General features: G+C 40.0%; 1 protein-coding gene and 1 pseudogene across 4 annotated transcripts in view; one reads left to right on the forward strand and one right to left on the reverse strand.

Annotated features, from left to right (window-relative positions):
• The window catches only part of SENP5 (SUMO specific peptidase 5), a 50,753-nt gene extending 23,773 nt beyond the window's left edge, over positions 1-26,980 (reverse strand). For 2 of the 4 annotated variants that reach the window (XM_047098557.1, XM_047098555.1), the window contains exons 1-2: positions 26,810-26,980; positions 5,796-7,324 (exon numbers count right to left, since the gene is read on the reverse strand). In XM_047098557.1, coding sequence (XP_046954513.1) covers positions 5,796-7,293 — 1,498 coding nt within the window. In that variant the 5' untranslated portion in view covers positions 7,294-7,324; positions 26,810-26,980. Of the gene's footprint in view, positions 1-5,795; positions 7,325-7,467; positions 7,556-26,809 lie in introns of those variants that run through there. The other 2 variants (XM_047098558.1, XM_047098556.1) reach the window with 2 other exon arrangements.
• Positions 162-1,402, forward strand: LOC124525924 (40S ribosomal protein S24-like; annotated as a pseudogene).
• Positions 26,981-27,465: the final 485 nt, after the last annotated feature.

Genomic DNA, 27,465 nt, shown 5'->3' on the forward strand with positions numbered 1-27,465 from the left:
GGCATAGTACTAAAACTTCAATGTGACCAAGAAAGAAATGATAAAATGTTAGGGGAAAAAGAAAACAAAAACTAGAATTCAAATTATAGTCCATCTGCCAGCACAAAAGGTAGTAACAAAAGGTAGTAACTCTTCCTCCCTGGCTGCTAGAAGCTCAGCCATCATGAACAACACAACAACAGTAACTGTTGGGACCAGCAAGTTCATGACCAGTCCACTATTTCAGCAGAAACAAGTGGTCACTGATGTTCTTCATCTGGAAAAGGCAAAAGTACCTACGTCAGAAATTCGGGGAAAAACAGCCAAAATGTACAAGACCACATCAGATGTCATCTTTGTATTTGGATACAGAACCCATTTTGGTGGTGGCAAGGCGACTGGCTTTGGCATGATTTATGAGTCCTTGGATTATGCAAAGAAAAACGAACCCACAGTCTTGTAAGACGGCCTGTATGAAAAGAAAAAGACCTCAAGAAAACAACAAAAGAACACAAGAACAGAATGCAGAAAGTCAGGGGGACTGCAAAAGCCAATGTTGGTGCCAGCAAAAAGGAGTAAAGATTCTACAATGACTTTATCTGTGGTGATTGTGCAGATAAATACTGCAGAAATCCTTCATGAGAGGATTAATAAACTAAGAATTAAAAAAAAAAAAACCCACAAAAGGAAATAATATGAAAAACAAAACCTGAAGTGTTATTTCAGAAGTTAAATTGCTCATCTTAAACCAAATGTGCTGGATAGTTTTTTCTAAAGGCAATTGACAGGTCACATCCCACCATGAATGTGGAATGAGGTTGTGTTGTGCATACAAGAAGTGGAACCATTTGCTTCTTCAACAAAATACAATACACATGTCAGAAAGGTCCCATCAAAAATAAGGAAGGCATGGGGCATCTGGCTGGCTCAGTGGGGCATGCCACTCTTGATCTTAGGGTTGTAGGTTCGAGCCCAACATTGGATGCAGAGATTACTTAAAACAAAATCTTAATGACAAAATAAGGCATGAAATAGCTAAGACTAAAGAAATGTGTAAGCCTAAGTGAAAAGCACAAAATTCTGGTGAAAGGACATAGGTCAATAAATGGAGTAATTCTTTGTTTTTAGACAGGAAAACTCAGTATTATAATAAATGTAATTTCCCCTTAGTCTATAAATGTGATGCAATACCAATCAAAGCCATTATTTTTGTTTGTTTAATTGAAAAAACAAATCTAAAATTCATCTTGGGACCAAAACATGAGAAATTCCTAGAAATTTTTGAAAAGAATTAAAGAGGAGAGGTGAATAAGGGAGGGCAAGAGAGGAGAAGGGCCTACTCCCATCAAATTATAAAACTGGGGCACGTGGGTGGCTCCACTGGTTAAGCGTCCCACCCTGGATTTTGGCTCAGGGCACGATCTCATGGTTTGTGAGTGTGAGCCCTGCGCTGGACTCTGTGCTGATAGCACAGAGCCTACTTGAGATTCTCTGCCCCTCCTCTGCTCACACACACTGTCAAAATAAACTTTAAAAAAATTATAAAACTACTAGAATTAAGACAGACTACTACTAGTACAGAAATTGAAAAACCAAATCCAGAAAGAGACCTAATAACAGGTAGCAACTCATAACCACAGGGAAAAGATCACTCAAATAATATTAGAACTATTAACTAAATCTTTTATTTACAGTTGGAATTCATTTTGATGTAAATCGAAGCCTAAATCAAGAGTCAGACGCTCACTGTTCAATCGACTGAGCTACCCAGGGGCCCAGGATTTTTTTTTTAATATTTATTTATTTTTGAGAGAGAGGGAAAGACAGAACGCAAGTGGGGGAGGGGCAGAGAGAGAGGGAGACACAGAATCCAAAACAGGCTCCAGGCTCTGAGCTGTCAACACAGAGCCCCACATGGGGCTCAAAATCATAAGCCGTGAGATCATGACCTGAGCCGAAGTCGGACACCGAACCAACTGAGCCACCCAGGTGCCCCAGTATTTTTTTTCTAATACATGACCATAAACATTTTAAAATAAAATGGCAATCATCCTCTAATTCCTTTAGAACTTTTATGCCCTTTAATATGAACATCATTTATTCAACATGTAAGTAGCACTCTAGTTTCTCTTTTTGAAGTTATTTTATCCCATTAAATACACTATGGAATTTTTTTTTCCCTAGGCCAATTCAAAACAATCTAGTAACCCAGTAAATGGGTATGCCATAAACAATTCCCTACTGGGGACCATTTGTTAATTTTTTAGCTCTCCAATTAATGTCACAACTAAAACCCTTGATATATCCTGGTTCTGTTGTTTCTTCACAACACACTCACTAAAAGTCAAATCTCTGGGTCAAAGGACATGCATATCTAAAAGTTCTAAATTTTCATTAATGACTTCTTATATACACACACAGCTTTAGTGTTTATGGAGTCAAACTGGTATATTGCGTCTGAGTTTCCTATCAGGCTTTAAAATGTATTATTGGGACACCTGGGTAGCTCAGTTGATTGAATGTCTGACTCTTGATTTTGGCTCAGGTCATGATCTCATGGTGAGACTGGGATCTACGCTGGGCATTAAGCCTGCTTGGGATTCTCTCTCTCCCTCTGTCCCATCTCTGCACATACACTCTCTCAAAAAGTAACAGAAAATTATTAAATGTATTATTAATGTGAAATTATAAAATGGTGTTATGTGTTCTTTTTAATAGCTTTACTGACCCATGATTCACATACCACAAAAAATTACTCTTCTAAAGTGTAAAAAAATTCTTTTTTTTTTTGGGGGGGGGGAAATTCAGAGTTGTCCAACCATTACTATCACCTAATTTAGTAACATTCATATTACTCCACAAGAAACTTTGTACCAGTTAGGAGTCACTCCTCATTGCTTCCTCTCTACAGCCCCTGGCAACTATTAACCTACTTTCTATCTCTGTATTTGCCTACCATGGACATTTCAAATCAATAGAATCACCATAGTATGTGGCCTTTTGTGCCTGGCTCTTTTTACTTAGCATGTTTTCAAGGTTCATCCACACTGAAACATACAGCAGTACTTCATTCCTTTTTATGCCAGAATATCCCATTGTATAAAATACCAAATTTTACTTACTTTTTCATCAGTTGATGGACATTTGGATTGTTTCTACTTTTTGGCTATGATGAATAATGATGCTATGAACATCTGTGTACAGGTTTGTGTGTGTGTGTCTCTAATTGGTTAAATTTTTAATCTACCTGGAATATACTGACATAGGAATCTATTTTTTTTCCTTCCAAAACCAGTTTTATGCAATATTTACAATTATAAAACAGTAAGTAAACTGTAGTAAGTACTACTGGCTCTTGATAAGTGTATCAATCTACTGCAGTGAACATGTGTAGTTCTATTAGAGAAAAGCCAGCATTCACCATGCCGTGGAACTTAGTATTAACTAATGCTATAGAAGTCAGTTAAAGGAGCATTCACTATACTGATTGTCCCGTATGGATTCCTATTCTAATTGCTCTATTAATACTGATTATTCAGGTTTAGTTCCTTTATTTGTTGAATTTGTCCTTTTCATTGTGCTGGCTTTCCTCATATTTGGTGATAGATTGTGGGCTTATCTCTACTCGGGTAATTTTTTTTTTTTGCTGGTGCAGGGAGGGCTGTGATGGGCAGTAGCTGTTGCTCTGCCTTCAACCCTTTTCAATCAGCATGGAGATGCTAAGTAAAACCCCAAAAATGGTTCTTCTGGTTCTTCTTTCCTCAGTCTATTAAAATAATGAATTACTTTGCAGATCACCAAGTGTGCATTCTGTAAAAATGCCTACTTCCTCATGTCACACTACAGTCTTACTGTATGCCATTAGTCAACTGATCAATTGCTTTTGGAAGCGCTACATCTCTTTAAGTTAATTGGTATCTATGCGTAAATGCTTACTTTTTCAGGTTTATGTATTATGTGGTTTTGCTAACTTTATAGTAGAGAATTTGCCTTTCCCTATTCTAAGACAGTATAAACAACAGAAACTGTTTTATTTTTAAAGATTTGCTAGGACTCTGTACTACTCTGTGTCTTTTTGTGGAGAAAAACTTTCTATACATACTTAACGGTTAAGAAAACAAAGTGCTCAGAATTGTTTAAACCACCAAGAAGTGATTCTCCTAATTCCCCAGAAAAGCCCTTTATAACAATTTGATATCTATTTCCAGATGTGGCCGATACAAATGTGTGCACACTTCTATACATATGCTCCATTTGTGTGTATATCTCTTAACAAAGTGGCATCATTCTGTTTTGCAACTTGCTTTTTTCACTTTATGTAGACAGCTTTCAGTTCAAAATATAGACTGAACTTTTTAACAGCTTCATAATGTAGTATTGCCCAGATGTGCTGTAATTTATACTTCCATAGAAACTTTTTTTTGGTTGTCTCCAGTTTTGTTTTGTTTTTATAAAAAAAAAAAAATTTTTTTATGTTTATTCATTTTTGAAAGACAGAGAGAGACAGAGAGCAAGTAGGGGTGGGCGGAGAGAGAGGGGGACACAGAATCCAAAGCATACTCCAGGCTCTGTGTTGTCAGCACAGAGCCCAACGCGGGGCTCAAACTCACGAACCACGAGATCATGACCTGAGCCGAAGTCGGACGCTCAACTGACTGAGCCACCCAGGTGCTCCAGTTGTCTCCAGTTTTTTTACTACCAGGACAATACTATAAGTAATGTCCCTATACAAATAAATATATTCCTATTTTGGATAAACTGCAAGAAGGGGAATGGGTCAAAGACTAATATTGCCATATTGTCTTCCAAAAATGTTTACACCAGCTTACTCATGGGGTAGATTTTGACAAGAAGACTTTTTAAAGTATGACGTAAAAACTTGAAGCCGTTAAAGATAGATAAGTTTCACAATGAAGAATTGATCATTTCCTTTAAGCGAAATTACCACACTCAAAGTCAGGGTACTTTTACCTTTGGGGAAGGAAAAACTTAAACTCTTAGGACATTTGTAATTAAAATTTAACAAGGTAGGAATCACTGTTTCTTGCTCACTGCCACAGTCTCAGAACTAGCACAATGCCTGGCATATAGGAACTTCTAGGCAAAGGAAAATTATATACAAACCAAAGATGGCCAAGAAACACAGAAAAAGATGTTCAAACTTTAAACTCAAAAACACAAATCAAAACAACTCTCAGGTGATCTAGAAGAGAAGATTAGTAAATTTTAACAAGTGTAAACTGGTTCAACTTTTTGGAGGGTAATTTCACAATTCTCTTAAAATTTTAAGTGTATTTGTTCATTATCAATTCCACTACTACAAATTTAACTTAGAGAAAAAACTGTTAAAGTATAAAGAAGTAGTTTCATTGCGCTATCATTTATAGAAGAAAACAACTGGAAGCAACACAAATATCATCAACCAAAAGTATTGAACATCTCCATAATACAGCAATATAGAAGACTTCAAAGAAGAATGTCTAAATGCTTAAAGGGAAATCCATGTGTGGAAGGAAAAAACAGGAATCTCCCAGAAAAGATAATGGGGGGCACTTGGGTGGCTCAGTCAGTTAGGCATCCAACTCTTGGTTTTGGCTCAGGTCACGATCTCATGGTTTGTGAGTTTGAGCTCCATATCGGGCTCCGTGGGAACAGTACGGAGCCTGATTGGGATTCTCTCTCTCCCCCTCTCTCTGCCCCTCCCCCAACTCATTCTCTCAAAAATAAACAAACTTAAAAAAAGAACACAGAAAGAAAAGATAATGGACAGCAAGTGTGGGCCGCAGGTTGAGGGAGAATAAAGGAAGAGTGCGTACCAGAAAGGCAGATTGACAGCTGTTCGTCATCCACGGGAGATGCTTTCTGACTGTTCCTCCCACCTCCTGCTTGATTTTCGAGTTTGAGTCCACTGCATGTCAGAGGAGCCTCCAGTGGACTTTTACAGTAAGGGTGGTCCAGCAACTTAGAACTAAGAATGTTCTGCTTGAGAGATCCATCCTCATCCATCTGGCATGAGCTCTCAGTCTTTTCGGACACAGGCCCATCTACATCACTCACAGACTGATCTGCCCCAGACATGGGCAGTTTTACTCTGTCATCACTGACAGTACTTGTCCGATTTTCCTGACCCAGAGTCATAACTTCTCTTTCGTTTTCTGAGATAAACATGTTACTAGAATCATGTTCTGATAAGGGGATATCATGAATCAGCTCTGTACACTCCCACTTAGGAGAACAGGGTGACTGGTCCCAGGTGTATGTGACACTACCATTCTGTTGGTCAGGGAATGCTTCATCTAAACTAAGCTCCTTGCCCAAGAAAGGGCTTCCTTTAGTGTGGCCATCAGGCACATGAGAGTTCTTTCCCTTCATCACAGCATTGCTGTCCATATCTGGGAAGTACGGTTGATGCCGACAAGAAGGGTCTTTAGGTTCTGGGGAAGGGAATGGGCTGCAACTGCCACCCTCACTGTTTTCCCTAAGGGTCTCTTGATGGTCCCCAGTGACCTGCACCCAGCTTCGCTGGGCTTTTTTTAGCTTGCAAACTTTGCTTTTTGTTCTGAAGTGCTGGGATCTGAGAATCCTGTACCGAAATCTAATCATGGATAATTTCTCATACATCATAAGAGGAGATACTTTTATTCTTCTATGTTGGTTAAGTTGAAACTTTTTTGGAATCAGGGGTCCCCCATTCCTGTGGTGCTCCAGCCCTTGGTAGCAGCCATAACAAAAGCGCTTTCTCTTATGGTTGCTCAAGGTGACCACAATTGTGCCACTCTCACCTGGACTTTGGCTCTCCCCATTGAACTTCATGGGAAAGTCAGAAGCTTGTGGCTCCGTCCCAGGTCTGTGACCACTGACCTGACCTAAAACACTATTTGCTGGTAAGTCAGCAACCGCCTTCAAGAGACTTTTATCTCCACAGTATTCATGGTCAGAGTTCTTTGTTGATGATAGCAGCCTCTCTGCTTGGAGTTTCAGGAGGGTCCTTGAGGAGGAAATGAAGTGTTTAGAGTCTTTTCTTTTCACTTTAGAGGGCAAAGTACTAACATTCTGAGAAGCCACACTGGACTTTGCCTTAGCAAAAAAAGGTGCATCCTGGACCCATGTCTTCTGGATTTGAAGGGCCTTCTTTCTGCACTGGAAATGCCTCAGCTGCCTGCTCCAAATAATTGGCCTTCCCAATTTGGCTTTCAGAATGCACAAGTGTTGGTGAAAGCAGAACTTCTTAAAGCCTCCAAATCCAGTATTCCATTTCTCAGAAAAGGCTAAATGGATTCCTTTCCTCCATAAAATTTTCTTCTGTTTTTTCATTTTTCTGATGCATAATGAGATCTTGATGCAGCTGTGAAGAGAAAGAAGAGTTACACATTTACCCTAAAAATGTCATTAAGATATAATCACAGCATTAGAAGTTAGAAAACTCTTAGGGGCAAAAAAAAGCCTATGAAGTGCAATTTAGACTATCAGACATAACGAAATCCTTACCTGATTAAGGTTTTCCTCACAGTGAAAACTGGAAGACATGAATACTCTCACATGACCCCATTTGGTATAGCTGACTCTGACAGAAATGTCAAGATCATTTCCCAAAATGCAGTCAATTTCTGATGGAGTAAACAGGGTAGGGAGTCAGAAGAAAATCGGTCAGTGTTGACACTGCTTCTTGTTAGCTAAGTGACTTTAAGTCAGTCACCCAAATTCTGTGTTCTCATTTGTAAAATGAAGGATGGGGAAGGAGGGGGGACCACATACCATTTAAAACTGATTCCATATAAAAAGAGTGTGTTCTAGGGGTGCCTGAGTGGCTCAGTCGGTTAAGGGTCCGACTTCAGCTCAGGTCATGATCTCACAGTTCGGGAGTTCGAGCCCCGCATCAAGCTCTGGGCTGACAGCTCAGAGCCTGGAACCCACTTCGGATTCTGTGTCTCCCTCTGTCTGCCCCTCCACTGTTTGCACTCTGTCTCTTGCATTGTCTCAAAAGTAAATAAACATTAAAAGATTTTTTTTTAAGAGTGTGTTCTATACATCAAATTTTAGAAAGGAAGGGCGATACTTTTGCTGGGTATAGACATCTAGAGGCAGACAATGCAAGCAACATCAGTACCTCAAGAGGGAAACCAGCTTCCTCTTTGTCAGTCAGTCAAAAACTATGAGTGACTATGCAGGGATATGAGCCCATCAGGTGCTCTCACACAGTTAGGGTTCTGATTCTCAAGTGAATCTAAGTAAAAAAGCACACGCACACACACGCATATATGAAGTTCGGGGACACACTTATTAGGAATGATAGATGAAAATGATAGTCAAAAACCAAACAGGATCCCCCCTCAGATTTAATAAGATCTAGCACTACTGAAGGCTCTTCAGTGCAGAATGAAAGGTGTCGGCTGTTGTGGGTGGTGGGGCAGAAGAAATAATAGACTATGAATCAAAAAACTAATAATCTAATTTCAGCTTGCTATTAGCTTATTAAGAAAAGTTGTATTACTTTTTTGTGCATCAGTTTTCTCTGGGGAAAAAAAAAAAGGACTGAGCACATGTTTACCTCAGTTCCCTCTCCAAATCCCATTAAGATGAGAGAAATGGGTTTTAAGAAGGGAAAACTCTCACGGACAAAGAAAATTAAAAAGCAGACAAGAAAGGGCGCCTGGGTGGCTCAGTCGGTTGAGTGTCCGGCTTCGGCTCAGGTCATGATCTTACGGTCCTTGGGTTCGAGCCCCGCGTCGGGTTCTGTGCTGACAGCTCAGAGCCTGGAGCCTGCTTCAGATTCTGTGTCTCCCTCTCTCTCTGCCCCTTCCCCACTCATGCTCTGTCTCTCTCAGTCTCTCAAAAATGAATAAACATTAAAAAAAAACTTAAAAAAAAATTTTTTTAAAAAGCAGACAAGAATACAATTTTGAAAGAAGAAAGCACAGAACTGAGTGATGAGCAGGCCAAAAGAATGAAAATCTAAGCCAGCAGCAGGGGAAGACCAGAAGCAAGTTACAGGACCTCAGAAAGGCTCAGGAATAGAAGCAACAATACCTATGAAGGTCAAGAGAAGGGAGTTCAAGGGGTACCTGGCTAGCTCAGCTGGTAGAGCCTGCAACTCTTGATCTCAGGGTTGAGTTCAAGCTCACGTTTGGTGTACAGATTACTTAAAAATAAAATCTTTAAGGGGCACTGGGTGGCTCAGTCAGTTAAGCATCCGACTTCGGCTCAGTCACGATCTCACTATTTGTGAGTTCAAGCCCCATATGGGGCTCTGTACTGACAGCTCAGAGCCTGGAGCCTGCTTCGGATTCTGTGTCTCCCTCCCTCTGTGCCCCTCCCACACTCATGGGGTGTCTCTCTCTCTCCCTCTCTCAAATAAATATTAAAAATTTAAAAAAAATAATAAAAATTTTTGTAAAACAAAGAAGGGAGCTCAAAAAGGAGGGACCCATTTAAAGTCTGAATAAGAAGCAGTTAGACCCCCCAAGATGCGCATTCTCCTACCCTGGCAGATAACCAAAGTTTTACTTTCTGGGGAGGACGAACCAGGCTAGTCAGGCACATCATGCACAACTGAAGGCAGGGGTTCAACAGGATATAGGATTTTACACAGTGAATTCCCTCCCCAACCCATTTCCCCATTTAGATCCCAGAAAAAGATTTATAGCTTAAGGAAGAGATCAGCCTTGGGAGCAGATACTGATTTTTGGGATGCCTCAACTAAACAGGCCCGAACAATTACCCTACGCTATACCCCAAAGTTTAAGCAGTGACACCCCAAATCCCTCCCCAACTCCACCCAGGAGGTAACTGCCCCTCCACTACCCAACTTTGGAAGTTTATTCTCCAGAAAGGGTAAAAGTGAATGAAGCTCTGCAGCCAGGGTGATCCCAGACACAATATGAAGATGGATTTATACACTAAATATATGCATCCCAACACTTTCCCACTCATTTCCCAGAACCTTGGCAGTTTGCTTTACCATCCAAGTAGGAAATTAGAAGATTCTTCTCTGGGGAATCTAATTAGTCCACAAGAAAATACATACAGGTATCCCCCCAAAATGGCCCAGGGTGGCCCACAGTACATCTCAAAGGTTGCCAAGTCTCACTGCATGTTCTAAATTACCAAGCAACCTCTTAGTGGTTATTCTTTAAAATGACAGGAAAATCCAAGATTCACCAGATTTCTAGGGTTGACAAGTGGACCAAAATAAACATTTAAAAAAGCAAAAACTTACATAGAGAAGTCCACTTCAAAAAACTAAGGGAGGGGGCACCTGGATGGCTTAGTCAGTCGAGCGTCCAACTTTGGCTCAGATCATGATCTCACAGTTCGTGAGTTCGAGCCCCATATCGGGCTTGCTGCTCTCAGTGCAGAGCCCACTTCAGATCCTCTGCTCCCTCTCTCTGCCCCTCCCCCACATGCACTCTCTCAAAAATAAATAAAACATTAAAAAAATTAAAAATAAAATAAAAATAAAAAACTAAGAGGAGAAGGAAAGAGGAGTTCTTGTTTAATGGGTACACGTTTCCATTTAAGAAGATGAAAAAAGGTTCTGAAGATGGATTGTGGCCATGGTTGCACAGCAGTGTAAATGTATTTAATGCCACTGAACTGTATACCTAAAAATGTTTAAAACGGTAAAAGTTGGGGCACCTGAGTGGCTCAGTGGGCTAAGTGTCTGACTTCAGCTCAGGTCATGATCTCGTGGTCCATGGGTTCGAACCCCACGCTGGGCTCTGTGCTGACAGCTCAGGGCCTAGAGTCTGCTTCAGACTCTGTCTCCCTCTCTCTCTGCCCCTGCCCACCTTGCACACATGCTCGCTCTCTCTCTCTCCCTCTCTCTCACACACATACAAAAATAAACAATTAAAAAATATTTTTTAATAAAATGAAATAAAATGGTAAAAATTATGCTATGTATATTTACCACACTAAAAAACAAGAGGGAAGGAAAAAAATCTAACAGTATCTTCAAAGTAAAAAAAAAAAAAAAGTTATATCCACTGGGGGGAATATAATAGCATGTTTTATGTTGTTTAAGTTTGTTTATTTTTGAGAGAGAGAGAGAAAAAACAAGTATGAGCCAGAGAGGGACAGAGAACGGAAGAGAGAGAATCCCAAGGAGGCTCCACACTCCACGCAGAGCCCAACTTGGGACCTGATCCCACAACCATGAGATCATGACCGGAGCTGAAATCAAGAGTCAGATGCTCAACGAACTGAACCACGCAGGTGCCGTTTTGTTTTTGTTTTTCTAAAGGAACAATCAAAAATAATAAAGGGACCTTGGAAATTTAAAAGAATTGAAAAACTCAGTAAAAAGTAAAGGGCTAATATCCCTAATATAAAGAACTTTCTTAAATTGAGGGATAAAGAAAAAAAAAAAAAGCCTGATGGAAATATGGGAAAAAGACATAAGGAGACATTTCACAAATATTTTTAAATAGCTCTTAAACATAAGAAAAGATGTTCAACTTAAAAAAAAATGGGCAAAGAGGGTTGGGGAGTTGTGCAAAATGAGTGAAAGGAGTCAAAATGTAAAAACTTCCAGTTATAAAGTAAGTTATGGAGATGTAATGTATAGCATGGTGATTATAGTTAATAATGCTGTACTGTGTATTTGAAAGTTGCTAAGAGAGTAAATCCTAAAAGTTCTCATCACAAGAAAAAAAACTTTGTTACTAAGTATAGTAGATGTTAACTGGACTTACTATAGTCATCATTTTGCAATGTATACAAATAGCAAATCATGATGTAGAACTGAAAATGATATAATGCTATATGTTAATTATACCTCAATAAAAACGTGGGCAAAAACTGTAACAACACATTCTGTTGGTGGGAGAAAAGAAACTTTCATACTTTGCTAATAGGAATACAAACCGATAAAATCCTTTTGGAGGAGAATTTGATAATATCTAACAAACCCTGGTATTTACCTTTTAATCTAGCAGCCCCACTTTTAGGAATTTATCCTTAAGATACACCTCCAATAATAATGAAAATACAAAATCAAGGTTAGTCATTACAACATTGTAATTGCAAAATACTGGAAACCTAACAGGAAGGTAGTTGAATAAAGTATGGTTCTTCCACACACTGAGTGAAGCTATAGAAGAATAAAAATGAACTCCATGAGCTAACATGGAATGATTTCCAGGGTAAGTGAAAAAAGCCAAGTTCAAATAAGTATTAATACTATGCCACCAAGACATGACCGTGGCACATAGACACCACAATTGCAAGTTTGGGGAGTTCCCAAAACCAGCCTCAGGTTTGGCAACTTGCCAAAAGGACTCACAGAGCTTACTGAAAACTCTTATATTCATAGTTATGGTTTATTAAAGCTGAAGAATATGGATTAAATCAGCCAAGTGGAGAAGCACATAAGGTGTTCTAGCACCATGAACACAGGAGAACTTTACTGTCCTGACATCAGTGTATGACAATATTGCCATCCAGGAAAGCTTACCTGAGCCTTGATATCCAGAGCTTTTACTGGGGTTTTTAGGCATAACTGTTTGCCCACAAGACTGAGCTCAGTCTTTCAGCCCCTCTGGAGATCCACTGATACCAAAGTCATTACCCTAAACTACACTGTCAGTCCTTCTGGCATGGCCAATCCCCATCCTAATTCATGCTGTTAGACTGTTGGTGATCCAAAGCTCCCAGGCAAATACAGACATTCCAACAAGGCATGACATTCCAAGGGCTTAGAGATTACCTCCCAGAAGCCAAGGATAAAGGCTTGCTTTTGGGGCAAGGTTAAATTCTTTACCATGTAGCTGCTTCTCATGAAAGAAAAATTACAAAAATATACACATATATCTGCCCTTTCGTCCCCCAAGACAAAATAAAATAAAAATACAAACATGGGAGGATAAACCAGAAACTAATGAGAACAATAACATACAGGAAATTATAGATATGTATAGGATGAAAGAATGAGAAGGAAAGGGCACAGGGATGAGAGAGAGTGGTACTTCTCTAAGCTTGCCTTTTTATAAAGTTCTGACTTTTAAAACCATGTTAATGCTTCATATACTAAAAAATATATACAAATAGGGGTGCCTGGGTAGCTCAGTAAGTTAAGTGTCTGACTTCAGCTCAGGTCATGATCTCATGGTTCATGAGTTCAAGCCTCGCATCTAGCTCTCTGCTGTCAGTGTGGAGCCTGCCTCAGAATCTTTGTCCTCCACTTCCCTGCTCACGCTGTCTCAAAAATAAATAACTTAAAAAATACATATATATATATATATATATATATATACACACACACACACACACAAATAATTAAAATCAACCAGAATGCAGGAGGACTCCAAAATGAAATACAAATAGCAAATGAATGACAAATAAATAACTATACTGAAAAAGTATGAAAAAATTAGCCAAAGTAATTTTCAAAAACATTTGGACTGTACAGGACTAGAAACAAAAGGACTGTATACAAATACTGTACTTTAGTTAGCAAATTAGTCTTCACAGATGAATGAGTTAATTTTGAAACTCTTTTGTAAATATTCTAATTTTTTTAGTTAAGTAGGCTCCACACCCAACATGGGGCAAGGGTTATATGCTCTATCAACTGAACCATCCAGATGCCGCAACTTGTAAATACTAAAACTGAGTACATAGGAAAATAAGTTGTAGATAAATAGAGCTAGGTTTTTCACCATTGATGAAAGGAGTAGCAGATAATGAACAGACTGAGACAGGTTTGAATCTATAATGACAGAATGAAATCAGAAGTATCCATATGAGTTCATGATTTTATATATACATATATACAGATATACATCTAGAAATGTGCACACATGTGTATTTCCTAGCTCTACTTAGCGCAGAAGCAGTAACATCCCAGTAGCAATGAATACCCCTAGCACCCAGATCTTGGTTCCCATTTTAAAAAATGACTGATGCCAGAGCGGGACAGAGCAAATAGATGAGCCTGGAATATCATTATAATGCCAGAAAGCAAAAAAAAAAAAAAAAAAAAGTGCTCAAGAAATTATGACATGTCAAAAGAACACAGGAACCAACCTAAAGAGACTTGCCATGGTCAAAGACTCTGAGCAACTAAATATATAATGACAGTAATGGATTATAAGAGCAGAACAAATGTCCTAGTCTGCAACAATATATGACTAAATAAATGGGGAGAAAGGGACAGCTCTCCTTACACAGAATTTCAAATTAATAAATACAGAAGGAATAATGGAAATAGAAAAGTTATAATTTGCAACTCATAAACAACAGACTCAGGAAAGAAAATTACATGAAAAAATACAGTGAGAAACAAGATATATACAGTCTCAAAGTATCTCCACAAGATACTTAAAATCACAAAGGGAAAAGTTGTACCTTTCAACAGAAAACCTGACAAACATCACCTTAGTCAGGTGATCAGGGCTATCATCACCAGTAGTAATAAGATATGATGTTCATATGCCTCCTGATGTAGCACAATGTCACTTGTATGATTTATCACCTCTGTGATGTTATAAATGTATAACCTGAATTTAATCATAAGTAAAAACAGATAAGGCCACACTGAGGGACGGATACTCTACAGGATAACTGGCCAATACTCTTCAAATGTGTCAAGCAGGGGTGCCTGGGTGGCTCAATCAGTTAAGTGTCTGACTTCAGCTTACATCAAGATCTCACAGTTTGTAAGTCTGAGCCCTACACCGGGCTCTATGTTGTCAGCACAGAGCCCACTTCAGATCCTCTGTCCCTCTGCCCCTCCCCCCAGTGCACACTCTCTCTCAAAAATTAACGAACATTTAAAAAAAATGTGTCAGTCAAGGTCATGAAAGACAAAAAGATTGAGGACCTGTCCCAGATTAAAGGACTAAGCCTAAGACAGGATAACTAAGGCAACATGTAATCCTGGATGGGGTCCTGGTCCAGAAAAAGATCACATGTTAGGCCATAAAACAAGTCTCAATAAATTTAAAACTGAAATTCTATTATGTGTCTTTTCCAACCAGAATGGTATGAAACTAAAAATCAATGACAAGAAAAAAAAAGAATTAAAAAACACAAACACATGGAGGCTGAACCACATGTTCACCCAATGGGTGAACAAAGAAATCAAAGACACCAAACAATACACGGAAACAAATGAAAATGAAAACACAGGGTCCAAAATCTTTGAGACACGGCAAAAGCAGTTCTGAGCAGGAGATGTGTAGTGATAGAGGCCTACCTCAAGAGAAAAAAAAAAATCTCTCGGGGTGCCACCCGGGTTGCTCAGTCGGTTAAAAGTGTCCAACTCTGGATTTTGGCTCAGGTCACAGTCTCGTGGTTTGTGGGTTCAAGCCCTGCTGGCAGTGTGAAGCCTGCTCAGGATTCTCATTCATATTCTCTCATTCATATATTCTCTTTCTCTCCTCTCTGTCCTCTGTCTCCCCCTCTCTCTCCCTCTCCCTCGACCTCCCCATGCTAAGTAAATATATAAACTTAAAAAAAATCTCAAATGAGTAATCTAAACTTACACCTAAAAGAACTAGAAAAAGAAGAATAAAACACAATACGAGTAGAAGAAAGGAAATAATAAAGAACAGAAATAAATAAAATAGAGACTAAAAAACCAATAGAGGGGCACCTGGGTAGCCCAGTCGGTTAAGCATCCAACTCTTGATCTCAGCTCAGGTCATGATCTCCGTCGTGAGTTCAAGCCCCACACTGAGTTCCAGGCTGAGTTTGAAGCCTACTTAAAAAATAATAATAAATAGGGGCGCCTGGGTGGCGCAGTCGGTTAAGCGTCCGACTTCAGCCAGGTCACGATCTCGCGGTCCGGGAGTTCGAGCCCCGCGTCAGGCTCTGGGCTGATGGCTCAGAGCCTGGAGCCTGTTTCCGATTCTGTGTCTCCCTCTCTCTCTGCTCCTCCCCCGTTCATGCTCTGTCTCTCTCTGTCCCAAAAATAAATAAACGTTGAAAAAAAAAATTAAAAAAAAATAATAATAAATAAATTTTTAAAAATAGAAAAGACCAATGAGGGGCACCTGGCTAGCTCAGTTGGTAGAGCATATGACTCTTGATCTTGGGGTCATGAGTTTGAGTCCCACATTAAGCAGTAGAGATTACATTAAAAAAATATTTTTAAAAAAGAAAAACAGGGGTGCCTGGGTGGCTCCATTGGTTAAGTGTCTGACTTCGGCTCAGGTCATGATCTTGCAGTTCATGAGTTTGAGCCCTGCATTGGGCTTTGTGCTGACAGCTGAGCCTGGAGCCTGCTTCAGTTTCTGAGTCTCCTCTCTCTGCCCCTCCCTCACCCATGCTCTCTCTCAAAAATAAAAAAGTAAACATAAAAAAAATTAAAAAATTAAAAATTAAATTAAAAAAAGAAAAGAAAAAAGGGCAAAAGGAAAGAAAGAAAGAAAGAAAGAAAGAAAGAAAGAAAGAAAGAAAGAAAGAAAGAAAGAAAGAAAAAGAAAGAAAGATTATAAACCGGAAGATCAAGGTCTGAGGGAAAATTATTTTCAACACAGAACTTGAAACTCAGCCAATTCATCAATCAAAACTGAGCATAGAAAAAAGGTTTTCAGAGATGTAAGTTATCAAAATACAGAACTACCATGCATCTTTTTCTCAGGGAGCCACATTTTGTCACACTCTGACAAAACGAGGGAGTAAATGAAGAAAGACCTGAGACCCAGGAAAGATCCAAAACAACATACAAGCAAGAGAAATCCTAAAGAAAATGGTAAAGAAAGATCAGAGTGACAACTATGCCTCAAGCCTACAGAGCCACCAATCCAGAAGAAAGAGGTCAAAAGGATTTGGGAAAGATGTCTCCAAAAATGTGAAATTGATAGGATTTCTAAAATGTCTGAATGCAAAGACAGATGAGATACAACTGGAAGAGAGCTTGAAAATATATTTAGCTTACTAAAAAGACTACTCACTTTAGGGACAAGAAAAAGTTGCACAAGAAAGGAAAAACAGTCACTATAAATCATAGAGTACTACGTAACTTAGCTGTGATTACCATTTACATAATCATAAAAAGGCAAACACTGCTCTAATCAAATGGTTCTCAACCAGACACTCCATATCATACCTCTCAGTCCAGTATTTAGAACTGTGTGGGAAATTTTTGGTTGTTACAATGAATTTAGGTTGGTATTGATATTTAGTGCCTGGTATAATGCTAAATATCATGTAACGGACAGGATAATGAAGCACCGTCTCATCCAAAATGACAATACTGCCCCTATTGAGAAAAACCGCTTCTAGCCAAAATTACAGAATCACTACACAGTGAGGATAGATGGGACAGCAGACGTGTACATGTATGTAGAAGTGAGGAGCACATGTTAAAGAGAAGTAAATCTTTATCTTCCATAGTCTACAGATAAAGCTTAACACTAGGAAATCAAAAGTAACATTAAAAAAAAAAAAGCTAATTTAGGGACATGCTGTCGATACCAAAAGAACAGCTCAAAGACTTGAAAGTGGCTGTTGCTGGGAAACAGGAAATGGCAGAAAGGGGCAAGATTCTGGGAACTAAGTCAGGAAAGAGGGCTAGAGGTTTCTCCTTCAGTATACATTTCTCTACTTAGTCCCTTTTATTTTTTTTAACATTTATTTATTTTTGAGAGATAGAGACAGAGTGCAAGTAGGGGAGGGGCAGAGAGAGAGGGAGACACAGAATCCAAAGCAGGCTCCAGGCTCTGAGCTGTCAGCACAGAGCCCAACACAGGGCTCAAACCCACGAACTGGGAGACCACGACCCGAATCAAAGTCGGATGCCCAACCGACTGAGCCACCCAGATGCCCCTCTACTTAGTCCCTTTATAAAGCACCTACATCCCATCCTCAAATAGGCAAGGTTCCCTCAGACCAGAGACTATTTTACCCTCTCCACACCACATACTAAATCTTTAGTTATCCTGTTTTTATGTATAGGGAGAAGAAAATGTCAGATCTGGAAGGATTTTTCTTAAACAGACTTTCAATCACTTATGTATATATATTTTAGTCTCACCTTCACCTACATGTCCACAGTCCATGACACTACTCACTAACCCTGAAACTTTTAAAAGGTTCTGAAACACAAACATGACTACTTGTCAGCTTTCTCCACTTGTTGGTTTAGGATTCAGCTTTCTCAAGTCTGTTAATCAGTTACCACTAGTCTTTTCTGCTTTCCAGCTTCCAGAATGTGGGGCTTGAACTCACCACCCCAAAATCAAGAGTTGCATGCTCTGACTGAGCCAGCCAGGCACTCCTCACTTCTCTAATGGAGTTTTCAGGCTGCTGTGGAATTAAATGTGTACATTCAATCCAATTTCCTTACCATAACACACTGCTGAATAAAAAAAAAAAAAAAAAAAAAAAATTGCTAAACAAAATGTACGAGCCCATTTTTTGCTAAGTGGAAAAAGCCGTGTATTTTGAATATTTATAGGGGAAATCATGTCTATCAGAATTTACACCAAACTACTAAGAGTTTAGGCCCACAGTTCCTAAACTATGTGCCAAGGAACCCAAGGGTTCTGCAGTAAATTCAGAGGGATATCACAAAGCATTCTAAATCAGAGGGGAAAAAATAATATTCTTTATCTGTCATACCTATCAAACACGTGACAAACTACCAGTTTAATACAATTCAGTTTCAAATTAGATCATGGTATATTCTTTCTAATGACATCCTATCTTTGCAAAGTTGGGTTTTTGTTGGTTACTGTGATGATTAAAAAAAAAAAAAAAGTTTGCAAAAATCTATTTGAAATAGGAAATGTGGGTAGCAGTGTCTAATGATTCCAAGGTTTGAGAAGTTCTCTAGTGCCCAACCAGTACATTGGGTAATTGATTATTTAAGAATAAAATAAAAATACTATATTGTCTTTCAACTGATGTGTATTTAAAAAAAATTTTTTTTAAGTTTATTTATTTTGAAAAAGAGGAAGAGAGAATCAGTGGGGGAGGAGTACAGGGCGGGGACAGAGGATCCAAAGCAGGCTCCGTGCTGATAGCAGAGAGCCCGACGTGAGGCTCAAACCCACAAACTGCCGAGATCATGACCTGAGATGAAGTCATACGCTTAACCGATTGAGCCACCCAGCTCCTGATGTGTATTTTTTAAACAACTATTGGGTTGCTAGACTATAAGTACTTAAGTTATTTAGATCTAATTACTTAATAAATTACTAGTTATTTAATTATTAGGCCTAAGGATACTATGAAAAAGACACGAAGGGGGCAGTAAACAAAGAAAGTTTGGGAACCTCTGGTTTAGGGTATTTTACTTTTTTTTTTTTTTAAGGTTTTTGTTGTTGTTGTTTTAGGTTTTCTTTCTTTTTGGGTGGTGGGGCGGGTCAGAGAGAGAAGGAGAGCGAGGATCTGAAGCAGGCTCTGTGCTGATAGCACCAAACCCCATGCAGGGCTCGAACTCACAAACCATGAGATCATGACCTGATCCAAAGTCGGACACTAAACCAAATGAGCAACCCAGGTGTCCCTTTATCAATGGAAAAAGAAATTAAAATAAACAATATGAAATCCAAATACATTCTCATTGTGCACTACCAACATAAAAGGAGATCTGGAGTTTATTCTTCCTAATACTTAAATGTAATAATCACTGGGAAATCTTAATAAGATGTTTGTCTGTTTATTTATTTATTTAGAGAGAGAGAAAACGAACACAAGCAGGGGAGGGACAGAGAGAGAAAGAGAGGGAGAGAGAATCCCAAGGTGGCTCTCCACTGTCAGCACAGAGCCTGATGCAGGGCTCAAACTCACAAACTGGGAGATTGTGACCTGAGCCAAAATCAACAGTCAGATGCTTAACCGAGTAAGCCACCCAGGCACCCCTATAAAATGTTTTTTATTCTAAAAACACACACAGAGCTACATAATTATGAGCCCATAACAAATATAGACTGAAGAAGGGGGTAAAAAAATGTATAATTAAGATCTTAAAAGTCCTGCCCAAATTAGAGAAACTATCTGAACTGTACCTTAAAAAGTTAATCTAACATATTTCTTGGTGGTGGTTATATCACCAATAATGCTGAAGTTATAAAGATATAGAAACATCTTTCAAATTTCAATTCAATAAATGAGTTTTTACAAATATGATGACATATGAGTGTTCAAAAAATTATTATAGTCTAATGTGAGAGTCATTTGAACAGGTATTCACAAATGTAATGAATAGAAGGTCAAATTGAGAGTATTATGGGAAGGGGCACCTGGGTGTCTCAGTCAGTTAAACATCCAACTCTTGATTTTGGCTCAGGTCATGATCTCACAGTTCCTGAGATCAAGCCCCACATCGGGCTCCACACTGACAGCATGGAACCTACTTGGGATTCTCTCTCCCTCTCTCCCCTTCACCCCACTTGCACTCTATGTTAAAAACAACACAACAGAGTATTATTCTGGCAAAGGGTCAGGAGGAAAGACCTCTCTGAAGAAATTATTTTTAAGCTGAGACAAAGGATGATAAATGGTTACCAGGCAAAGGGAACAGATCAACAAAAGCCCAGTACAGTGAATGCAGTATTCAAAGGAAATGAAAGAAACTTCAGGATCACTTGGAGGAGGACCCGGAGAATAGAAAATGTAAACTAATGGTGCTGCTACTTAACATAAAGGTAGTGTCAAGGCACTAAAAGATAAAGAGGGGTACAAGACCTGATCTGTATACTTACAAAGATCATTCTACCTGCCGTGTACAGAATGGCTGGGAGAAGGCCAGAGCAAAGGAAACCTGTTAGGAGGCTGTTGCAGGTAAATATAGGCAAGGTGCAAAGTCACTCAGATTAAGAGACAATGGAGAGAAACAGCAAAGTGAATCAATCTTGCGACTTTTTAGAAGACTGTGTGGAGGGAGAGGAGTAAGAGTTTTGGTATGAGCTACTGGGTAGATGGCTGTATAATTTACATGGAACAAATGGAGAAAGACTGGAGGAAGGTTATACTGGCTATGTCTTTAGTTTTAGACATGGCAGACTTGAGGTGACTGTAGGAAATTCATCTGGATGTATACTGCTGGATATACAGGTCAGGAAGTCTAAAAAAAGGATACCACAGGAATTATAGTTTAAGCCATCAGCTTATAATAACTAAAGCTACAGAAACTGATAAACTCACCTAGGGAGACTCTGTAAAAGGTAGAAGCAAATGCACCCTAGGGCAGTATTCAGAGGAACTCTGGGATGTAAGAGTGAGATAAAGGAAGACTACTTAGCAAAGGAAAATGACAAGGAATGATCAGAGAAATAGGTAGAAAATCAGGTTAATGTGGTATCAGGAAAGCTAGAGAAAGTTTCCAGAAGAAGAGAAATGGTCAAAGGCTGTTGAGAGCTCCAGCAAAATAAGGACTGGGGTACCTGACTGGCTCAGTCAGTACAGCATGAAACTCTTGATCTTGGTTGTGAGCTTGAGCCCCATATTAGGTGTGGAGATTACTTAGAAAACAAAAAACAAAACAAAACAAAACAAAAAAGATAAGGATTAAAAAGTCTCCATTTGATTCTCATGACATTTGTAAGTCAAATTTTAATAGAATGGAGAGAACAAAAACCAAGATGGATTGAAGAAGACAATATATAAAACTGCCCAAGAAGCCCAAGTAAATACGAGATAAACAGGGTAGGGGTTTTTTTGTTTTGTTTTTAACGGAGACAGTTGTTCATATGTGAATGCTCCATACTATACTTATGGAAAAAGATGGCAGACTGAACATATTTTACTCTTACTCCCTCCAAAATCCCATTAAAATGAAAATAAAACATTATTTTAACTTTATTTTTTAAGATATGAATTATATACAATGAAATGTATAGATAAAAAGGTTTTGGGTTTTTTTAAAGCATATATACACAAAATGGAAGAGGGGACAACAAAACCTTTTGGAACTTGGAATGCAGATTGACTTAAAGACTGAAAAAAGTTAATCTCAAGTTCGCAAAGGGGAAGCAATCCAGTTTATGCAACAGTGCCTCAAAACAGATCAGGAATTGGCAGCATCAGGTTTTATAAGAGAGGTGTAAACATGGTGCTAAAAATGAGACCAAATCATTTAGATAACCTCCTACTCTCCACAAAACCAGCCAACTACCCCTATCTCACCTTTACACAGTATGGAGAATTATTTTCTATACGAGAACAGTGCTGTCCAATGAAACTTCTGCAATGACAGAAATATTTTATATCTGCCTTATCCAACATGGTAGCCTTTGGACACATATGGTTACTGACCACTTGAGATGTGTCTGGTTCAAATGAGGTATTTACTCTTTAATTTTAATCACTAAATTTAAGTGGCTACATGTAGCTACTGGCTACCATATTGGACACTGCAGCTCTAGAAGGTAAAACAATGGATTCCTGGCCCAGTTAAGAATATGGGTATCATACTGAAAATAGTTAACCAAACATAAAGAGTTTACACACTAAGGGCTAAAATCTCTATCCCTTCACTCAGGTTAGCTACCAGACTGCTGGCAGCCAGCTTAAAAGCTCCAAGCAGGAGATCTGAAGATTTTTTTTTTTAAGATTTTATTTTTAAGTAATCTCTGTACCCACTGTGGGGCTCAAACTTACCACCCCAAGATCAAGAGTTGCAAACTTACAACCCCAACTGAGCCAACCAGGTGCTCCTGAAGATTCTTTTTTGAGGAATCTAACTTGCTCAAAAGGAAAGCCAAAGATACTGCTACTGAAGGTTCTCTAAGAGTCCATCCAGTGTGCTCTAAAATCGACAAATCTCAGGGCGCCTGGGTGGCTCAGTCAGTTGAGCGTCCAACTCTTGATTTTGGCTCGGGTCATGATCTCACAGTTTGTAGGTTGTAGCCTGCATCAGGCTCCTCTCTGACAGTGCAGAAGTGCAGAGCCTGCTTGAGATATTCTCTCTCTCTGCCCCTCCCCACCCTTGCTCACTCTCTCTCAAAATAAAAAAAAATTAATTAGGGGTGCTTGGGTGGCTCAGTCAGTTGAGCATATGACTTAGTTCAGGTCATGATCTTGCCATCCATGAGTTCGAGACCCACACTGGGCTCTGTGCTGACATTTCATAGTTTGGAGCCTGTTTCAGATTCTGTGTCTCCCTCTCTCTCTCTCTCTGCCCCTCCCCTGCTTGCTTGCTCTCTCTCTCTCAAAAATAAACATTAAAAAAAAAATTTTAATTAATTAAAACAAATGGTATCCCATTATGCTCTCAAGTCCTCACAGACATAGAAGACTGCCTCAAAGACCAGCAAATGACTTCTATTAAACTCCACTTTTCACTGGGTCTTCAAGTTGTTATTACCCTCAGCCCGCCTTGGTTTCTATGTTAAACCTGTAATATCAGTTTAGACTAAAACTGGAACCATGGGTTCAGATTTATCCTTTTTAAGTACCTCTAACTTGAAAATTTTGCTGGCAAAATATGAAATTCAACAATTTTTAAAACATCAGAATTAAGGTATTTCAGCCACAAAAATAAAAAAATTTGGAGACTCAGTAACGGCTTTTCATCTCAGACACATATCATGTTTCTCTAGACTTGAATTCACAGACTACATATCTGTTAACCTAGGGGTTTTAAAAAATATTTATTTTTGTAATCTCTGCACCCAATGTGGGGCTTGAACTCATGACCCCAAGATCAAGAGTTGCATGCTCTACTGACTAAGCCAGGCAGGCACCCCTGTTAACATGTTTTTTTTAATTAGCAAATTTAGAATGCCCTTTGTCATCTTGTTGTAGGAAGTTAACATGCTAATAAACAGGGTCACTTTTAGAAAATAATTCAGCATCCTATGGACTTGTGATGTAGGGTCTATTTGTGGCTCTCCTACTAACACAGAACAGGAATACTAAAGCAATGAGGTTACTGAAGAATAATTTGAGAATGAGTATATCTCCCTAAAAGAGAATGTTCAACTCTGCCTCGTTACCTTAGCAATTCTGAAAATATTACAAAAAATAAATAGTCAAGAGGTTTTCACTATAAGAAAGATACACATGAAATACTGTTACCGCCTAATCAGTTGACCCTTTCCAGGCATCTATCAAAATTTTTTAAATATTTATTCATTTTTGAGAGAGAGAGAGAGAGAGAGAGAGAGTGTGTGTGTTGGGGAGAGGCAGAGAGAGAGGGAGACAGAGGATCCACAGCAGGCTCCAAGCTGAGAGCAGAGAGCCAGATGCCAAGCTCGAGCTCACAAACTACAAGATCATGGATGATCTGAGCTGAAGTCAGACACTCAACCGACTGAGCCACCTGGGCACCCCATCAAATTCTTTAAACCAGTGACACATTACAACTTAACCAAGAAAAGAAAAGGGACTAAAAATTCAAGGACAAGCTTAAATACCAAGAGCCTCTAGTTAAATTAGGTGTTTATAAGGCAATTAGAGATGTTTAGAGCCCAGTTCTCAAACTGTGTTTCACTGGAAGCTGACCAGTGATACAGAGTGGTCATACATACGAGTACACATGAGGATAGAGGAAGGGGTTTAAAAAAAAAAAAAAGTCTGTGTATAGTTGACTGGGTTTATGATAAGTGAGAACAACAGCAAAATTTTCTTAAATAGAATTTTTCCATGGTTTGTGAAAGCTTGGCATAAAAGCCTACTAAAAAGCTGATTTACAAAGTGATATAACCTTTATATAATTACGCCAAAAAACAAACCTAAGCAATATTTAGTAAGAAACTTTATTGTAAAAGTTAATACTTTCATCAAAGAGCTTTAAGGAGTGTTAATGCATAAGAAACTACAAAAACAGAATTATACTGAGCCACTGACTTAAAGGACTTATCTTCTGGGCTCAAGGTGGTACAAAAGAGTACTACTGATTCAAGTAAAGTGATTTGTTAAGGAAAGGAAGAGAAAGAAAAAAATTAAAAAGGTATAGAAGGCAACAAATTAGTTGGACATTACATTTCATCTCTGAGCCTGTTTATAAACTAATATATGAAACCTGCTCTACATCTGGGTTTTCAAAACTTGAGTATCACCTGAGAAGCTATTTAAAGACCACAAATACCCATGTGCCACTTGAGATCCACCCAGGCACCTGGGGTTTTGTTTTAATTACCCCAGCCGATGCCCAGCCAGGTTTGGAACCACTGGATTAGATAACCCTCAAGGTCCCTTTCGTGTCCATGAGCTAAAATTCCCAACTGACAATTCTGTGTCAAAGGAACTGAAGAGTGCACTTGGCTACATACCGCATGGCAGCCATTGTCATGTTCCATTAAGGAAAAGGAAGCATCTTTAATCTGTCTGAGCAAGCAACTGTAAGAACAGGTGCAACTTACTCAAATCACTTGGCTGCATATCTGCTTACTCCTCCCCAAACACTTCTCTAACTTTGGGTCTACTCAACTTCAGGGGCACCTGGGTGGTTCAGTCAGTTAAGCCTCCAACTTCGGCTCAGGTCATGATCTCACGGTTCTTGGGTTCGAGCCCCACGTCGGGCTCTGAGGTGACAGCTCAGAGCCTGGAGCTTGCTTTGGATTCTGTGTCTCCCTCTCTGTCTGCCCCTCCCCGACTCACACTTTCTCTCAAAAATAAATAAAACATACAGAAAAAATAAACTTCAGAGTGGGGTATGTTCTACTCTCTCCAATACAGAGAAAGGGCAGCTCCTCAGATTAACTCAGGACTGTAACGTCCAGCCACTCAAAGGGTCAAGTTCTTGTTCTTATTCTCTGCGCATTTTCAATTAACACTAAGTGTTTTAGAGGACAAGTGAGGGGTCCTCAGAAAGATGTGCAAAGAATTTCTTCTAAAGCAGGCCAAGGTATAAATAAAGCCCCTCCAGCTTTTTATCCTAGAAAGGGCCCACTGGACAAAACAATCTTGAGTAAGGAGCAAAACTGATTTAGGTTATTCCTCATATACCAATAATGCTTATCATTAAACATGAGACATCTGGTTGGCTAGGAGAGTCTGACCTCGTCCTAATGCTGCCCAACCCAAAGCAGAGCCCACAGTTAGGTTCTAACCACATAAGATACTAGTTTCTCCTCTGGCCCCCTCCTCCATAGCAAGTGTAGTTATTCTGAGTAAAAGATGTAATTAAGAACCTACCATTAAATGTCCAGGATATTCTTAAATCCAAAACGTTTAATGGCTGATGTTCTGCTTTTTTCACTGCTCTTCATTCTCCCAGGTATTTATGTAGGTATAAGAAAGCTCCGCTTTACATGTGGTTAAAATGTCTAAGTGTCTAACACGAGATTAAAACCACTAACAAATGGCAGGCTAGGATTTTAACTCCGCTCTTCCGACTTAAGTACAAAACCCTCATTTCCCACATCCTCTCGGCGTCTCTCCTCCCCCAACAGAGTGGCCCAGTGGAAAGGGGGTTGATACTGCCCAGCATAGACAGAAAAACAGAAAGCCTCATAGAAAACAGACTTCCCACCATCCTAATGTTTAATTGTGCCACACACATTCGCTACAACAGGGTCTTAAGAGTGTGCGGGGGCAAGGAACCAAAGGCAGGAAGAAAGCAGAACTGTCCGAACAAACATAAACTCTCGGCTTTCAAAACGGCAGTAGCGGGAGGACCTCTAACAGCAGCTCTTCCTCTCAAACCTTTCCCCGGCCTCAGGAGGGGCCCTAGCTTTCTCCCCTTCTACGTCGTACAGTTCAAACTGGAAAGAAAAAGGGGAGGACAGAGGTCCCTCGGGACAAGCTCCCTTCCGGCCCCCAGAAAGGCAGAGCAGCGCTCAAGGAGAAATTTGCTGCCTCCGGTTCGGGCGTGGGGGAGGGCAGCGCTCGAGGCCTCCAGGCCGGGGTGCTGAGCTGGCGCGCTCTGGCGCGGGAATGGCCAGCAAGCCCGGTCCGTTAAGTCATCCCGATTTGACACCGGGCACCTACTTACCTACGTCGCTCGCTGCCGGCACCTGCCCCACCGCGGGTTCAGATACTGCCGCAGCTCAGACTAAGGCCCCGCCTTCGCCAGCTCTAGGGAACCCCAGACAGTGAGGAGGTGTCCGGCCTGCTCACAGCGGCCACGGCCACCGAGCTTCCTTTGCAGCCTCCGCCGCGAAGCCGGCGCTCACTTACATCGTCACCTCCTTCCGTGCCCTTCCGCCTCAGCCCCGCCCGTGCCCCGTGCGGGCAGCGGAAGAGAGAGTGGCAGGCTGGCGCTGGGGGCGTGGCTCCGCCTTCCCTCCGCTTCCGGCGGCGCGTTTCCCCGCCCCCCGAGACGTCCGCTTGACGCGTCCTGCCGCGCCACGGGGACTCTTACCCGCGCCTCTGCAAGGGAGGGGTTTGGTAGAAACAGTACCTGGAAATTGTAGAGGCTCGGCAGGGCTGCTTTGAGACTTTTCTGTTCAGCCCCCTCTCACCTTTATAACCCCAAAAGGGCCAAGGCAGACCACAACTACTATATGGCCGCTCCCTCCGCTAATCCCTTTTTCCCTTTGGCCCAAAGCGAAAGACCACATTCCTGTTCTGGATGCACTTTAAGGCGTGGCCCAAGCTTTTCTTTTCTGGTTTTTCCGTGATCTTACCCCTTGGTATAGTAATGTGCCT

The sequence above is a fragment of the Lynx rufus genome, unplaced genomic scaffold, assembly GCF_022079265.1.
Source record: "Lynx rufus isolate CCGP_SWC_20201006 ecotype Redwood Valley unplaced genomic scaffold, mLynRuf1.p SCAF_5, whole genome shotgun sequence".
Lineage (NCBI taxonomy): Eukaryota > Metazoa > Chordata > Mammalia > Carnivora > Felidae > Lynx > Lynx rufus.